The sequence below is a fragment of the Meles meles genome, chromosome 8, assembly GCF_922984935.1.
Source record: "Meles meles chromosome 8, mMelMel3.1 paternal haplotype, whole genome shotgun sequence".
Lineage (NCBI taxonomy): Eukaryota > Metazoa > Chordata > Mammalia > Carnivora > Mustelidae > Meles > Meles meles.
The window spans coordinates 3,168,189-3,185,134 of record NC_060073.1 but is presented as its reverse complement, the minus strand read 5'-3'; the positions used below and the strand labels follow the sequence as shown (position 1 = coordinate 3,185,134).

Below are 16,946 nucleotides of genomic sequence, written 5' to 3'. Positions count from 1 at the left end.
TGGTGGCTGAGAAAGGTTCCATTAAAAACACACACAGCACCTTCTCTGCCCATCTGTCTGTCGATGTCGGGAGTACGAACTGGCGCTGCCGCTCTGGACAACAGTCAGTTAAAAGGACGTTGGAAACAGCTACCCTGCGACCCGGCACTCGCACTACTAGGTGTTCATCCAAAGGCCACAAACTCAGTGACCCCCAGTATTTAGAGCAGCAATGTCTGCAGCGGCCAAACTATGGGTCATCCCTTTCCTGGAAGTTTGTAATCCTTTGTTTCTTCGGTCTTAGGCAAGGCAGAGGGAAAAAATGAACGAGGAGCATAACAAGCGTCTGTCAGACACCGTGGACAAGCTCCTTTCGGAATCCAACGAGAGGCTTCAGCTCCATCTGAAGGAGCGAATGGCTGCTCTGGAGGACAAGGTGGGACATCTCGAGCGGGCCCGGGGGCTCACGCTCTGCTCCTGAGGACTAGGGCAGAACGGCAGGTGGCAGCCGGTCGCGGAAGCAGGAGTTACTCTCTGGCGTGGAAACAGGACAGACTTTACCCACTCCCTGAACTGACTTGCCAGCGTCCTGTCCTCGCTGCCACGTGTATGACTCTCCATCTAGAGCAGGAGTCTGTGAACTGGGTCTGTAAAGGGCCAGAATTGTAGGGATCGGAGGCTTTTACTAATTGTGAACAGTTGTGTAGACTTGTGTAAAATAATCTCCTGCTGTCAGTAATTAGCACAAAAGCAGCCACAGGCTGTAGGGGACAAGTGGGTGCGGCCGTGTGCCAGGGACCCTTGATTTCCAACCGCCACCGGGCAGTGGCCACGTGTGGCCTCATCCGCCAGCCCTGCACGAAACTGTGTGTTCTGCCCTCAGCCGTGATGCTCTTGCTCGGGGACGAATTTCTGTCTCGCTTAGGAGGATGACCCAGTAGGTGCCCAGGGTTACGTAACGTAACGGCTCTAACCGGCCGAAGACAGACACTCCGGTTTCACCTCCTGCCTTCTCTCTTTTCATCTGGTTTGGAAAAAGTCTGATCCTGGGCTCTTACTGTCATCATGGAAATACTCGAGCTGTAACTGGAGCGCAGGCGTGTCCTAGAACCTATGTCAGAGAAGCTCTGGTGGCGACCCTCGGATTCCAGCTTGATAAAACCTGTTCTGGCTACAGCCGCCAACCTTTCCTAAGGGTGGCACTCGGAGCCATGCTCATCTCGGAGACACCAGTGATCACGGCTGGTTACATGACACATTTGTTTTCCGTAGAACCCATAATGAACCTCGTTATTACCGCGTGGGGCGGTTACCGCACCTATGGGCCAGCACTGGTGTAGGAATATTTTTATCTGAGATTTGAATTACGCATTTGACACTTACGTCAGGATTCCCAAGTGACTGATGAATTACAAAGCCTAACAGCTAGTGCAAACCGCTTTAACTGATTAAAATAAACTTACTCCGCGAACTTGTCATACTTACGTTTAGAGAATTATCGGTGTAGAGATGTTATGCGGACACATTGTTACATGCTGTTACATGATGTCATTGTCCGCATTCGCTCTGTGGGCGTGTGGCCTGCTGGTTGGTGTGGTCCTGTGGTCCGTTCCTTTTCTGTGGTACCGTATTATTTTACACAAAAGCGTGGCCTTGCTGTATCGCATGGGACATTTTCGAGAACCAACACCAAAGCTCCATCTGCATCTTTTTCAGAATTCTCTGTTGCGAGAAGTGGAAACTGCGAAGAAGCAGTTAGAAGAGGCACAACACGATAAGGTACTTTCCTCTCTGACTTCTTCGGGTGGTCCACTGAGCCGGGAGCAGAGCCAAGCTGGGGGTTGCTACGGGGACTGCTGTGTGGGACAGCGCGGCTAGTGAGCTGTGGGGTGCCCTAAGACTTCTGTCGGCTTCCTGCGCTGTTCTGCGTGGACAGAAGCAAGGCTGGGCTCCAGATGCCCCGACCAAGACGGGAACAGGAGACTCTGCGCAGTAGAGCGCAGGCACGGTTCTCCCCACCACCCAGAGAGTTCCACTTCTTGCTGCAACATTGTTCACGGTCTGGTGTTTCTCTCTAAAGGCTGGCTGTGACCGAGAGCTCACAGCTCTGTCTGCCGGGGTTGATGAAGGTAATTTGGTGACCCGAGTGTTCGTGTTTACCATAGGACTCTTGGAGGACACTTGCTCGAAATTAAATGTTGGGTATCCGTGACCGCTACAGACACCCTGCTGTGGTCGCGAGCCCGTGTGACCACGCGTGACGCAAGTCAATTTTCCATACTTTTTAATTGGCACGTCATTAACCTGCGGGGTTCGGACAGGTGCGGTGTACAGCACACGCACTCTCGAGTCTGTCTGTCACTCGGTGCTCACCACCGCTGCGGTCACGTCCCGTCCCCACCAGTGCCTGCGGGATCACTGGCCGTGTGTCCTGGGCCGCACTTGCCACCCCCCGTGACTTACGGATCGCGAACCGGAAGCTCCTACGTGTTCCCCTCCTCACCCCGTTCATCGATGCCACACCCGCCCGGCTGCCTCCCCTCTGGCGACCAGCAGCGTGGGCTCCAGGTTAAGAGTCTGTTGTCGTCGGTCATTTCGAGTCCTGTAAGAGGTGGCCGCAGTCGATGCCCTCTGCTCTCTTGTAGGATCAGCTTGTCCTAAACGTGGAGGCGCTGAGAGCGGAGTTAGACCAGACGCGGCTGAGAGGCGCATCCCTTCATCACGGGTATGACACCGACCAGTTCACAGGGATGTTCGGATGAGGCGAGGGTCACTTCCCCTCGCCACGTGTCCGACCCGAACGAGCCCGCAAACACGGGCTGGAGGAGCCGCGGGCCTCGCGTGAACCGGTTCGCGCATCCCTGTTGTAGCACCTGGTGTGCACCAGAGTGTTCCTGGGGTCATGCGGAGCTGGAAGCTCGCCTAGTGGCAGACGGGAGCGGAGGGTTGGGTTTGGGCACCTGAGGGACTGGGAGTCCGGTCCTTGGACAAGCTCCCAGCTGTGGGAGGGGTTTGGAAGGTAGGGAATGATCAGTCTGCGCGTGGGCGGGCGAATTTGCGGGCCCCCAGAGTGCAGCGCTGATGGTGTGGGTCCTGGAGGACGGAGCCTAGCGTGTCAGAGGAGGGCCCTGTGCCCCTGGGAGCAGTGAGCCCCCCCTCAAGGCCAGCGGGGTCACTGGGGAGCGGCCGCACGGCCAGAATTGTGAGGGGCGCCTTGAGTTCATGGGCTCGGCTTAGTGCTTGTAGCTTTTCATATTCTTTAAGGGATGGAAGGAGGATGATGCGTGGTCACTTTAAGTCTCCTGGGACAGCTTGGAGTCAGCAGCTGTGGGAGGGGTCAGCCGGCCCGGGAGCCTAGCAGGTCACCCCGTGTCCTGCAGGCTGTCAGTCCCATGAAGGTGTTGGGGGTTTGTCACCCCAATGTAGGAAAGAGTCATCACATGAAAGTCGTACTTGACCGAGAGCTGCCGGGTGGCTGAGTGAGCCTCCTCGGTCTGCAGGAGGCGGGCGCACGCGGGCCGTGCCCGGGTTTCTGCGATCACGGGCGTGGACTCTCGGGAAGGTCGGGGTAGGCCAGGGTCACGAGTAGCGCTGCTCCCGGCTTGAAGACGTGTGTGTGAGGAGGCGGACTCGGCCCCCGCCGTGCTGGTGGGAGTTGGAGTAAGAAAGGAAGGGCCGTGTGGAAACCTGAGGGGTGGCGCTCTGGGACAGTGTCATGACAGAAGTCCGTGGGTGTCCGCCTGTTCTGGGTGTGCCGGCAAACGTGAAGGGTGGAGAGGGGCGGAAGGAGTGGCCACGGTCCCAGGCCGCTGTGTGGTCCGGAGAGGGGGGCCGAGGAGGGGTGTGCTCAAGCGATCTCGTGTAGAGCGCCACCCTGGTGGCCTACGAGAGGCCGGTAGGAGCTGTGGGACAGACGTGTCGCAGTAAGCACAGGCAGGGTTGGAAAGATGGCTGGTGGCCAGCACGTGCAGCCCCTGGTCTTGTCCACGGGACCTTTTCCAGCAGAAGGAGACGGTCCAGGCTGCAGAGCAGGAGAGCGGTGACAGGCTCCCACACACAGTTGGGGCCGATGGGACGCAGCTAGGGGACACAACCTGATGCAGGGTGGCGGGCTCGAGAGGAAGTGAGCCCCAGAAGGAGATCACAATTAGGTGACGCTCAGGACCCCTGGAGGGTCCGTGTACCACCACACCTCACATGCAGGGTTTCATGCGTGTGACTCCCACCGATCTCGCGACGTGCCGTGGCCCCAGAGTGGCCGTCCTCGAACTGCCGAGTGCGGGCGGGCAGCTTCGGGAAGCAGGGACTAGAGGAAGAGAAGGGACGTTGGGGCCAGCAGCCCCTTCAAGCAACACTGAACGAAGGCGCTCCTTTAAAACCCGAGGGAGGCGCGTGGAGCACAAGTGGAGGGGGGGCCCGTCGAGCGGCCCGTGGCCCCCTCCTGAGTTGACTCTAATCACGAGTGGGTTCTGTCTCCCAGGATCGTAAGGATTTCTGAAAACGCAGGCAGCCACTCCTCTCCCAGAGACCAAGGAGCCACTGGACTCCGTGCCAGAATCGGGGCACAGGGGTGAACCCGTGGCCGAGGCCAGGCGTGCGGGTCTCGGCCGCCGCACTCCTTCATCTCTGTGCGCCGGTTTCTCTCCGGAGTGTTTGCAGGGAGGAGCGCTGACCGCCACCGCAGCTCTGCTGTCTGGTGCCCCGGCTGCGTCTGCCTTTCTTCGGGACAGCTCATCCCAGGGTGCCTGCTGTCTGAGCCGGGGCTCCGAAGGCTTCTGCCGCCACTGCCCTAAGACGGCTGCTAGTCGCCGCTGGGGGAGTCCCTGCGGTCGCTAGGCCTCACACCGTGGGCCTCGCCACAAGTGGGACGATGGCAGTTGAAGGCCGGCGTGATGGGCCGCTAGGCTTCCTGATCATTCGGGGGCGCGGAAATGCAGGACAGCGGGCCTGGCGGCGGGCTCTGAGCCGGAGAGCACACCCGTCCTCCGGCTCCCAGCCCGCTGGGCCGTGGCGCGCTCACCTGCCCACGCGGGGCATCCACCCTGCTTTCCTGGGCGTCCAGGTGTTGCGCCTGCCGGGGCGGACCCCCTCTGCGGGGCATTTTAGGGGAGACGGGGAACAGATGCCCTCCTTGGAAAGGCCTTTTTTCGTGAAATCATTTTCCGACTGACAGGTTCTGGCTTGGCTGACAGAGCTCACAGTTTACTTTTCTTCCAGTGACGACCTTTTCCGTTTTTTCCCGTGTTTCAGCCGACCGCACTTGGGCAGCGTCCCCGATTTCCGGTTCCCTGTGGCAGACGGCCCCGCGGACTCCTACAGCAGCGGTGCGGTGGTGCGGCGCCCCCAGAAGGGCCGTCTGGCTGCTCTGCGAGACGAGCCTTCCAAGGCAAGGACCTCCGTCCCCAGTGGGCTCCCGGGACCCCACACCTCCCCGAGTGTCACATGCCGTGACCTCCGACGACACGCCTTCCGGAGTGACGGTGCTGACGGGTCACTGTCGCTGGCCCCACACCCCCGGCCCCCGTGCTGCTTTTGCCGGCTCAGATCTACTCTTAGGGCTTCTTTTCTTTCCTTTTAAAGAGTGGGAACGCGGGTCAAGTGTGACTTACGGTTAAGCACAGCACAGCGCCAGTTAGTACAGGCCTGAACCGTTAAGAGCAAACACACGTGTTCATCCTTAAGCACAGAGAATTAGCATTCAGAAGCTTGCGGACATCCGTGGTCGGCAGCACGTGTCTTTGTCGACGGGTCTGTATTCGGAGTCTGCGTCCTCCCTGAGCGGGTTTGCGCCCGGCGTCCCCAGAGCCCCGGGGCCGCAGTAGTGAGGAAGGACGGATGAGAGGCGGAGTCCTCTGTACGCACAGTGTGGTGAGGGGCGGCCGGCTGGGGAGTCAGATGCGGCCCATGTGTCCCGTCCTCTGCCGCTGTTGAACACGCCGCTGCGATGCCTAGTGGCGTGGAGTGAACATTCAGTAGTTCACCGTGCCCTTGTACTTGGGAGGGTTGAGCGGGTGCTCCTGGCTTCCGAGGTTGAGCCACTGGAATGCCCACCTGGGGTTGGTGCCTTTGCCTGGCTGTGGTGGGGGCCTCAGTTCCTCGCCACGTGACCTCGCGACAGGGAGTCTGTCTCCTGAGGCAGGGAGGACCACAGGGTCGTGGAGGCCAGCGTGGGGCCTCAGCCTGGCTCATGGGTCGGCAGGCCCATCGGACACCCAAGGGGACAGGTCTGCTGAGCAGTTGGATACGCCAGTCTGGGCCTGAGGAGGCCTTAACTGGACAGAAGGATTGAGACCAGGACCCACTTGTGGCATCTAGAGGCACAGGCAAGGTAAAGTCACCAAGCGGGCACCTGTGGATAGACCCGAGGTCCAAGAATAGAGCTCTGGGCACTCCCAGTGCACACGCTGCGGGGACAGAGACGGAACTGGCAGAGACAGTGCGATGACATCGAGGTGGGAGAAACCCCCAAGTGCTCAGGGGAGGGGACAGGTCAAGGGCCGCTGACGAGCCAAGACCAGTTCTGGGGGAGCCTGCTCGTGACAAGCTCTGCTTGTCGAGGATGTGTAGACGGAAAAGGGCCTGCGTTCTGGCTGGGAGCTAAGTCACAGTGGCGGCTGGAAGGACCCCTGGGGTAAAAATTCTGTGGTTTCTGTCCTGTTAGTTTGGAGGGAGAAGGGAGAACACATTTTTAGCCTGATGTGAATGAACCGGTAGAAAGTGGATTATCCAGGGAGAGGGCAGAATGAGGTCCCTGAATATGCTGCGGGCCGGGCCTTGTGCCTACAGGTGGGGCTGTCCCCGGGGGTGGGGGGCAGCGCCCCCTGAGACTGAGGAGGGGGACGGAGCGGTGCTGTGGAGAGAGGAGGCAAGAAGAGCCTCTGCTCACGCCCGCGCTCGGGACTGTGTGCGGTCGGTCCCGTGTGTGGTGCCTGCAAGCGCCCACTGGCTGAGACAGGAGGCTGTGGGCTCAGCACGGTGGGGCCTCTGCTGCCCAGGCCAGGTGCCGTGTCCTCTCACCGCTCAGCCTCAGGACGCGGGGCTGGAAACTGCAGCTGTTCCCGGTCCCCTGCGTCGGGACACAGGTGAGGCGTCAGGGCCACTGAGGCGCACCCAGCCTCCATGGATCTTGTGGGTTTTGTGCTTCCTGTGAGGGTGGCTGACTGGCCACGAGATGCTGTTTTAATTTCCGGATTTTGTATCTGAGCCGGGCATCCCCCCACATGTGTGATATCACAGAAACGTGTCCACGTCGGGTGCACGTGTGGGCCTGGCGGTAGGCTGCCACCTCGCCCTGTGCCTGGACTTCTGCTTCTTGCCCTGCAGACGGCAGCAGCTTGGAAGCACGGCCTGTTCCCCATTCCTTTGGGGCTCCTGTTTGGAAACTTGTAGAGTTTCTGATGAGTTCTCTGAAGTTCCTGCAACTGCTGCTGTTACTTTCCGTCTTTGGTGAGATTCCGTTTTCCTCTCTGTAGGTACAGACTCTGAACGAACAGGACTGGGAACGTGCCCAGCAAGCCAGCGTGCTAGCAAATGTGGCCCAGGCCTTCGAGAGTGATGTCGATGTGTCTGACGGCGAAGACGACAGGGACACTCTCTTCAGTTCGGCCGCTCTGCTGTCGCCCAGTGGGCAGGCCGATGCCCAGACGCTGGCCATGATGCTTCAGGAGCAGCTGGACGCCATCAACAAAGAGATCAGGTACCCGCCCCTGGAGACGGGAGTGTCTCTGAGGCGTGCTGTCGCGCTCGGGAAGTCGGGGACACATCCTGTGAGGGCTTGCTCCGTGTCCCACGAGGATGAAACTACTCCTTTCTACCCTAGGAATTGAGTTCTGAGACTGCCCTTGATGGTGACATCGGTCAGCCAGGGCGTTCTCTCCGGGGTCACGGTCTCAGCGTGTCTGTGTGACATCTGGGGGAGGAGCAGAAGTTGTTCGGTCCCTTCCCCCAGAAGCCGACAGCACAGCCAGAGAGGACCGCAGGGGTCCCCGGCGTGTGCCCACGGTGCTGCTCCGTGCCACACGGGGCCTCAGACTCGGCCAGGGTGCCTTCCCTGTCCCACACAACAGAGGGAAGATGTGTGCGGCGGGGCGCCATCGCTAGCGGGAGAAGGGGGTGGCCTGGCGCACTCGTGGAGAAGCAGCTGGGGTCCTTCACGGGGCAGATGACCAGGCTGCTTAGGAACGTCCGAGCTCAGTGCACGGGCGAGGGGAGGGCGAAGCGTGCAGCCGCAGGTAAGGGGGCAGCTGCTTCTCTACCCCCTTGTAGCTGCGGGGTCCCCTACCTCTGCACCCCATGTGGACGGGGTGCAGGGTGGCGTCCGCCCGCCACTCTCATGTCCCCCGCCCGGAGATGGCCAGCTCGTGTCACTCAGCTGCCTGAACAGAGCAGAAAAGCCCAGGTTTGCAGGCCGGCAGGTTCCCATTGAAGCTCGCAGTTTGCTGCATTAAACGAGCGGAACAGGTCAGAAGTGGTGTTCTGTAGAACGGAGAGAGGCTGGAGGATATAGGTCTTCCAGTCTCTTCGCTGTTTCCGAGGTCTTTTCCTTAGAAGTGCTCTTAGCAGTCGTAGCAGTGACTCGACAGAGCACTGGGCCCATGGGAAAGGGACCCAGAGACTGGCCCTCGCCGTGATGGGGGCTGCCGCGTGCCCAGGGGCCCCGACAGCTGCTGCGTCTGTGCGTCCTGCAGCAGCCCCGGGTCACGTTCCTGCCCGCGGAGAGCGGAGCTGGACAGAAACCTCAGTGGGAGAGACAGTAAGAGCGGCCGGCTCCGAAGCGGGAAGGACGCGTGCCGGCTCGGTGCTGACCGGCCCCGCGCCGAAGCCTTTTCCCGTCCGCCTGGGAAGGGAGCCGTGGGGGTTGCCCAGGTGCCAGGGGCCTTCCACTGATGCCGGCGGTCATGTCTGTCCACCGACTTGTTACACCACCAAATAAGACTTTTGTTTGAATTCAGCCTTAAAAAAAACCAAAAACCAGCTCCACCTTTCCGTCCAACCTAGACAACCTGAGTGGGAACTCCCGATTGCCTCCTGAGTGGGTCCCTCAGGTACGTCAGTTCCCGATTTCCAGTTGAGGACTCGGAGCTGTAAACACGCGGCTCTGCTCTAAGCATAAGGTTCACGTAACCCTGGTGCGGGAGGAGAGCTGCCAGCAGGCCCCGTCGGAGTGTCAGCGTGCGCGAGTAGAATGAGACACGCGTGGCGGGAAGCAGCCCTGTGGGACTCCGTGGAAGGTTGACTTGGTGGTGCCCTGAAACTGTGTACTGAGAAGGGGAAGCAGAACCTGACTGCGATGTTACTGTTAGAGCAGCTGTTCCTGGAATCTTCTAATGGGTGTATGCTCGAAGCGGGCCCAGATCTGCGGGGCCGATGCGCTCGCTGCCGAGGGGGCTGACTGCGCGCTTTCGTTCCAGGCTGATCCAGGAAGAGAAGGAGAGCACAGAGCAGCGGGCGGAGGAGATTGAGAGCCGAGTGGGCAGCGGCACTTTAGACAGCCCGGGCCGGTTCCGGTCTGGGGGCGCCGGCCCCCCACACCCCACGTCCACGCTCACAGGCCCGTCCCCTCCGCACAGCGGGCGCTCCACTCCGCGAAGGGGCCCGCACAGCCCCGCCAGGGAGGTGGACAGACTGGGGGTCATGACGCTGGTGAGTATTTGCCGACCCTTCTGCCGGCTGCGCCCTCCCGCCCCGGCCCCCGAGTTCAGCCTCAGACTCGGCAGAGGTGCCTTGGTTTGGTGTCTTGTCCCAGAAGGAAATCAGTTTCACTTGTTAGGTTCAGAGGCTCGAGACATTTTAGATTGGCTGGTATGCAATCACTCAGCACAGGGACACGTTAATTGTGGCGTTTGGATGACCGGCTTAGCGTGTCGTTGTGAGCCCATCAGAGCTTTCACTGGTGTAACTTTGGACAACGTGGGCTTGTGCCGGGCACAGCAGCTGCAAGGGGAATATTATTCTTTTCTAGGAACAGACAGTTTCACAGAGGTAGTGCGGATAGTCTCCGTAGCACGTAACACACTTAACAGAAGTCACTGCTGTCCTTGCGCTAGAGGTGCCGAAGTGGACAGTACAGGACATTCAGTCAAAAAAGAAAGCTTAAATTGGTTCTTTCAATGATGAGCTGGACCGCGTGCTTGACACCGGCTCTGTGCGTGAGGCAGGGACGGCCGCACCGCGAGCCACACACCTGCGCGGTGCCCTGGGGAGGTCCCGGGGCGTCTGTGCTCGTCTGGGCAGGGTCTGGAACACAGTGACCCTGCGGTTTTCGGTGACAGGTGTGCAGCTCTGAAGTACCTTTGATAACTTTCCTGTGTGTGTGGCTCAGGTTTCATGAGCATGTGCCTCTTTCCCACATAAAATCCCGTTCACAGCGTTCTGCTTTTCGATCGCACCTCTGTCTGTCGGACTCTCTCCTGTCTTTATTTTTAGCTGCATCGTTAGCCAGCATGTAGTTGAATGAGCCGTGAGTCACTGTAGTGGCATCTGCCGTGGTAACGAGTCCACGTCGTGGTGTCTGTGACCTACTGTCTTTTTCATCCACATCGTTAGCTAATTAACTCGTATTTTAAACTCTTCAAGGGTTTTATTTGTGCTTTCGTGTTTCCTTTCTTCCAGGGGATTTGTAAGAGTGGTTATAGAAAATAGTGATGCTTTTTCCCCCCCGTTTTTGCGCTTTTGTATGCTGGCTGACAGTCCGTGGCTGGTTTTGATGTCCTGTCCTACCCTTTGGTTTGGTTTACCACTGTGAGGGCAGACCTCGGCCTCCCGCCCTGGCCGGTGTTCTGTCCGCCCAGCCCCATGCCGGAATGCCCTCCCCAGCATGCTCGGGTGGCAGTGACCCTGCGGTCCACAGTGTGTGTGTGCATGAGTGTGGTTTCTGCTTTGTCTTCATTTCTCATTAGATAGTGGGGTTTTTCTTTCCCCCAAGAGTGGTTTCATTAGCATGTCACTGTATAGTGGATGTGGGAAAGGGCACGATACACGTGAATCTGGAGTGTTTTACTCAGAGCTGCCTCATAAACGTAAACACTCGTAAACGAAGTGTTTCCCAGATAAAAAACTAAGGCACTAAGCAGGGAATGTTTGGAAGCCTGACCCGAATGGCACGTGGTCTGGTTTCGATGCTCATACGTGACTACAAGTCTCACCAGCTTCCCGGGCGAGTGTATGTTCTGCCTTCGTAGGCTGTTTCCCACATTGGATACGGAATCACAGAAGGCAGCAGGGCCCCTGCTGTTACGCCGGTGTTTATCCTTACACATCGGCACAGGGCACCCTGCTTTAAACAACACTCTTATTTTCGAGAAGCTTGAAGTCAGTGCTAGGTGAGGATTCTACGGGAACATCCGGCAGGTGCGTCCGGAGAGTGGGTCGGCCGGGCGCTGGAGGAGGTGGGCCGGAGCTGCATCGTGGGGTTCACACTGTGAAAGTGCAGCGTGCTTTTCAGTACGGACAACAGACTCAAGACGAGTTTAGAGCAGATGGCTGTTCGGTCCCTGTGTTACACAAGGTGCCATACTTTAATCAGGTGTGTGTGTTACAATGGAATTCTTCTCCCCGAGTAGTAATTTATAGCGTCTCTCTACTGTTATGTTTAAGTTTATAGTCACAAGAAGTTCTGTTTCCAGTTACGTTGTTTCTAAACAAGTCTCACCTCGCTTATATCTGATCTGTTCTTTTTTTAATATGTTTGCCTCTTCTGGTCCTTGAATTTTTAGCTTCAGCCTGTGCAGTAAATCTGATTTCTCTTCATTTCTTTGCATGCCTCTGTCAGCCTAGTGATTTAAGGAAACATCGTAGAAAGGTAAAATTTGTCGTAGTTGAACGTTCTTCTGTTTGTCTGTTACTGGGGAAGAGCGCCCCGGCCTGCCCAGGAGCGCGTCCCAGGGAGCGCGGGGCCCACGGCACTCCAGCCTGCGGTCGCCCTCGGGAGCCCAGCCGGTTCTCACAGGGCTCCGCAACAGACCGGGGTGCTCGCCTGTCCCGCATGGGTGTCTCCTGCTCACTGCGTGACTGTGGCTGCAGCACTCGGGGAGCCCCCACCGTGTGCCAGGCTGCGCCGAGAGCTCCATGAGCCTGCTGCCCTCGCACAAAGCCCCGCGAGGCATAGGTTGTGTCGTGACCCCATTTCCCAGGTGCGGAGCCCGGGGCTGGGGCCGCGGTGCCATGTGGGTTTGCCCGACACCCAGCCCGCACGGGACTCGGGGCTTCTGTGTACAGGGGACCGCAGGTCAGGTCTCCCCAGTCTCCGAGAAAGTACAGCGCATCAGGGGACAGATCCCTTGACCAGTGTCTTCCTTGTAACTGTCGTGCTTTGCTCCCTGGACTGTGTGCGCCCCGACCCCAAAACCGCTGGGCCATGCGCTGCCAGGGCCACGCCTCTGCGGGGTCGGGGGCTCAGTGTTGGGAGCTGGGCAGCAGCCGGGGGAGCCTCTCTGCTGCGCGGACAGCTCTGGCCATTTAGTGACACTCCTGGGTTCAAGTTCCAGCTCTGTCACGATGGCTTTGTGACCCAGGTGTGGTCTGGGTGCCCTGCCCTCTCTCCTGTTACGCGAGGATGACGACGGGATCCTGTTCCCTGACCCAGCCACAGACTGGGCCCGTGTGAGCGCGGTCTGCAGAGATCGGGGGCCCACACCGGAGCCAAGGCCAGCACAGCCTGAGTCTGCCGGCTTGCCTTTGCAGTTTTCTTGGGAGCGAGACTTTCCCAATGAAAGAAGGGGCATGATGCTGAACCCCCAGGCAGGACAGTGGCTCCTGTTGCTTGTGGTTCCTCGAGCTCACGCACTGCTCCTTGGAGGGCCTCATTCAGAGGGTTTGGGAGGATGTTATATGCAGAGTGCCGGGTCGGCACAGACAGGGCCAGCATGCACCGTGCCCAGGGCCCTCCTGCTGCTCCTGGTGGTTGGTGCGTGCTGGGCTGACCTCCTGGAACCTCCCGTTCTAGTCAACGCTGCAGCAGCCTGGAGGTGCAGGTCTGCGGGCCCCAGCGGCGGGCAGGGTGTGCTTCCCCTGGGAGCGCCGAGGGAGGGCCGGCGGCGTGGGCTTGCACTCGGAACTATGTCTCCACTGACCGCATGGTCAGTACAACCCTGAATGTTGCTCTCCCGATCCTGTTCTTTGTTGTTGTTGTTGTTTTGTTTGTGTTTTTTACAAATCACTGCTTTAACCTGAATTTGAAATCTATCCCTGTTACTGTAATCTGTCCTTGCGAAGTTTTATGTTGTTAATATCTAACCAGTTAAGATAGCTTTTTGTTGTCTGATGATTGTGGTGGGAATTCAGGAGAGGACGCAGGGCTTCTCCAGCTGTTCCTTACGGTTGTGTCTTACCTGAGCTCAGCTCCGCTCGGCGCTGATGCACGTGGGTGTCCCTGAGCCTCTGCGGCTACAGAGGTCCTGTTACAAGGCACCCCCTGCTGCCCCAGTCTCACACAGGGGTTTGCCACGCGTGTCTCATGAGACCCAGCCCTGCCTTAGCCAGTCCCAAAGCCCAGATCTGTGCGAGCCCTGCCAGGACCCGGGCAGGGCTAGCGCGCTGGCCAGACGGCAGCCCTGCCTTCCCGCCTGAGGCCGCACAGACGCAGCTCAGAAAGGCGCACAGGGAGTCCGAAGGGGTTCATCTTGTCGCGACAGCGGCCGTGTGTCCCCGCTGGCCGCGCGGGCGGTCTCCGAGCTGTGCGTACACTCAGGTCACAACCTAGTCCCCAAAAGACAGGGGCCAAGGCCCATGTGGGGGGAAGGGTGGGTGCCTGTTCACCTTGAACTTGACGTTAGGGACTCTGTGGTTTGCATCATTACTAGAAAGGATGGATTATGGTACAGGCCATTTCCTTTTGCCCCCACAACGAGAAGCTCCGGGTAGTGCTGCGTGGCAGCGTTCTTGGTTTGACTGGCGCTGGGATAAGCGGTGCCGCTCCTCAGCACTCCGTCAGGGGGCGCTCCCGCCGGCTGGCCATAGTTTATACCGGCCTGGTTTGGGGCGTGGCTCTGTCTCTGCCAGCCCCGTCGGTGGCCGTCCTTGTGGCCGCGCAGGGTTCCGGGGAGGCGCGCCGCGAGCTGCAGGGAGGCTCAGGGAGAGGAGCGCCGGGGCCGGTGCTGCACGCTGCGCTCACAGGCAGGGTCGGGTGTTCTGGGGCTGCTCGTAAGCAGGACCGGTCCACAGCACAGCCCCGGGCTACCGCGAGGCTTTCGTGCGCCCCCAGCTTTGCATGGAAGGCTACGGCCGCCCGTGCGGCCTGCACGATGGCTCTGCGGCGGGCTCTCACTCGCTGGTCTCCCCTGTCTCCCCCGCAGCTGCCGGCTTCCCGGGAAGAGGTACGAGATGACAAGGCCACGATAAAATGTGAAACATCCCCCCCTTCCTCCCCGAGATCTCTCCGCGTAGACAGGCTGCACAAAGGAGCACTGCACACGGCCAGCCACGAGGACATCAGGGACATTAGGAAGTAAGACACGCGCGGGCGCTGCTCTCCCCATGGGAAGCACTCTCGGGCGTTAGTTTGCAGTTTTAAGAAATCTTTGATTTTTTCTTGGGGGAGAAAAAATGTCGGGACGATGGTTTTAAAGAAATATCAGTGAATCGAGTGGCGTTTGCGTAAACGATGTCCTTGGGACCCGTGTGGGAGCTCGGAGAGCCATGTGGAAATCGGGCCGGGGACACGTGGCTGTTTGTGCCCAAGTCTGTTTGGAAAGGAAGGGGCTAAACTCTGAGGACGACTTCATTTCTTCAGAGTCCGCACATCGGCCCTGGAGAATCTTCTGTTTCTGATGGGGCCTGTGCCAGCACACGGCACGCTCCTGATGGGTCCTTTTGTTGGCGGCGCTCTGGGCCCCTCTGGACCGTCAGGAGCCCCACACTGTCCTCACCTCTGGGCCCCTCTGGACTGTCAGGAGCCCCGCACTGTCCTCACCTCTGGGCCCCTCTGGGCCGTCAAGAGCCCCGCACTGTCCTCACCTCTGGGCCCCTCTGGTAGCTGCTCTGCTGGTCGTGCTCCCTGTCCCCGATGAGCCTGGGTGCGTTTCTGTTCCATGCCAGGCGGTGCTCGGGGAGTGCTGTGTGCATCTCTGTGCAGTGTCCCCACCCCCACCCCCGGCCCACTCCCCTGCTTTGCTCACGCCAGGAAGGGCCTGCTCGGGGAGGTCCTTGGGGCTCCCGAGGGTAGCGGGGCTGGCGTCTGCAGGAAGCGCCTTCTCGAGCCCCCATGGCTTGGTGCCTTCGCCTCCCAGGGAAGGAGAGAGCGTCAGCCTCCTGGGGAGCGTTCATGGGAGCTCATGCTTCTCACGCTTGTGAATGCGGCGCCGTAGGTGCTGGCCGTGAAGCTTGAAGGAGTGTTGAAAACGCGGGGTGTTCTAGGTCGTGCGCGTGGAATGGTGTGCTGTGCTGAGCGCCGGTCACAGACCCTTTCCCGTCCCCAGCTCCACAGGCTCCCAGGACGGGCCTGTGAGCAACCCCAGCAGCAGTAGCAGCAGCCAGGACTCGCTGCACAAGGCGCCCAGGAAGAAGGGCATCAAGTCCTCCATCGGCCGGCTCTTCGGCAAGAAGGAGAAGGGCCGTCCCGGCCACGCTGGCAAGGAGCCCACAGGGCCAGGTGGGTGGCCCGGGCGCTCCTTGTGGCACCTGTCGCAGGAGCCGGTGGCTCGTGGTACGCGCTTGTGGGTTTGGGCCCCGGCGGCTCTGGCGTCCGCGTGCAGGCGGGCCCGTCAGAGGTGCCCTCGGAGCCGTGCGCGCTCTGCCTGCCGCCGCGCTCCCCCCATCGGGAAGGGCCCGCACGTGGCCACGTCGGTTCCTCTCGGTGTTCAGTCCCTCTGCTTCCCCGCAGCTGCTGCTTCGGAGATGGAAAACTCCTCTCAGGACGCCCTGGGACTCAGCAAACTGGGAGGACAGGCTGAAAAAAATCGTAAACTTCAAAAAAAGTAAGTAGTTTTTCATCTGTCGTCTCTCTTTTTTAAAGATCTTATTTATTTGATAGACACAGGGAGAGAGGGAACACAAGCAGGAGGAGTGGGAGAGGGAGAACCAGGCCCCCATCCCTACCCCCGCCCGGCAGGGAGCCCGATGCGGGGCTCCATCCCAAGACCCTGGGATCATGACCTGAGCCGAAGGCAGACGTTTGACGACGGAGCGTCCCAGGCGCCCCCGGTCTGCCGCCTCACTGAGCTGCTCGCACTTGCACCACTTTTTAACCACCGGTTGTTGATTAGATGTACCAGCCAGCTGTGCGTCTTATGTCCAAGAAGGTGCCCCGAAGGCCTCTCTGAAACGGTCTTTCCTGGCGGTGGTAGAGATCGGACGAAGTTGGGAAGGGATCCACGTGGACTCCCAGGCCACCTCGCGAACCCTCTGGCCGGGGCGTGTCGTGCTGCGCACTCGGGGCTCGGCCTCACAGCCCTTGACTGAATCGCGGCTCTGGCTCACGTTGGTCGGGGGCTCTGGGAGAGCCGTGGGGCGGCTGTCCTGCACCTCCGCGTCGTCGTCCTCCGTGCGAGCAAGGGGAGCGCTCACCTCCCGTGCTCCCGGGCCTGCCGTCTGCCTCTGCGTGACTCTCCGTGGGGCGCTCCCAATCGGGACACACGTGACCGTGCGAATGGCTCTGGCCCCCGGCGCTCAGAATTCGCTGTTCGCACTGGTCATCTGTCGGGAGGTCGTCGCAGTGCCGTCCTTCTTTCCTTCCCCAGGAGAGTCTGAATTTTTATCTTAAATAGACTCTCGGTTTGTAGTCTGTTGTCGCACGTCAGTCCTAAATTGTCTTGATTCTGGGAACAGGTGATAAGAGCGGGGACAGTGTCCTGCTGGGGAGCTGTGGCATCGTGGTGCAGAAGGGGGCGCGAAGGCACGGCGTGGACACGCAGCTCTGGGACTTTCCCATCCAGAGCAGGTTGTGTCGGGCTCACCGTGTCCCAGGCCAGACTGAAGTGGATGAACCACAGGGTGGGAGCGTGTCACCGCTGAAAACCGAAACCAGCGCTCTT

The 16,946-nt window shown here is 59.7% G+C and overlaps 1 protein-coding gene across 7 annotated transcripts in view; it reads left to right on the top strand.

The window, feature by feature from the left end:
* Positions 1–16,946, top strand: part of PPFIA1 (PTPRF interacting protein alpha 1) — a 75,757-nt gene that overhangs the window by 37,828 nt on the left and 20,983 nt on the right. For 5 of the 7 annotated variants that reach the window (XM_046014597.1, XM_046014594.1, XM_046014595.1 and 2 more), the window contains 10 exons: positions 284–415; positions 1,696–1,758; positions 2,625–2,704; positions 5,230–5,365; positions 7,452–7,675; positions 9,390–9,621; positions 11,750–11,779; positions 14,271–14,422; positions 15,393–15,565; positions 15,797–15,890. In XM_046014597.1, coding sequence (XP_045870553.1) covers positions 284–415; positions 1,696–1,758; positions 2,625–2,704; positions 5,230–5,365; positions 7,452–7,675; positions 9,390–9,621; positions 11,750–11,779; positions 14,271–14,422; positions 15,393–15,565; positions 15,797–15,890 — 1,316 coding nt within the window. The remainder of the gene's footprint in view (positions 1–283; positions 416–1,695; positions 1,759–2,624; positions 2,705–5,229; positions 5,366–7,451; positions 7,676–9,389; positions 9,622–11,749; positions 11,780–14,270; positions 14,423–15,392; positions 15,566–15,796; positions 15,891–16,946) is intronic. The other 2 variants (XM_046014596.1, XM_046014593.1) reach the window with 1 other exon arrangement.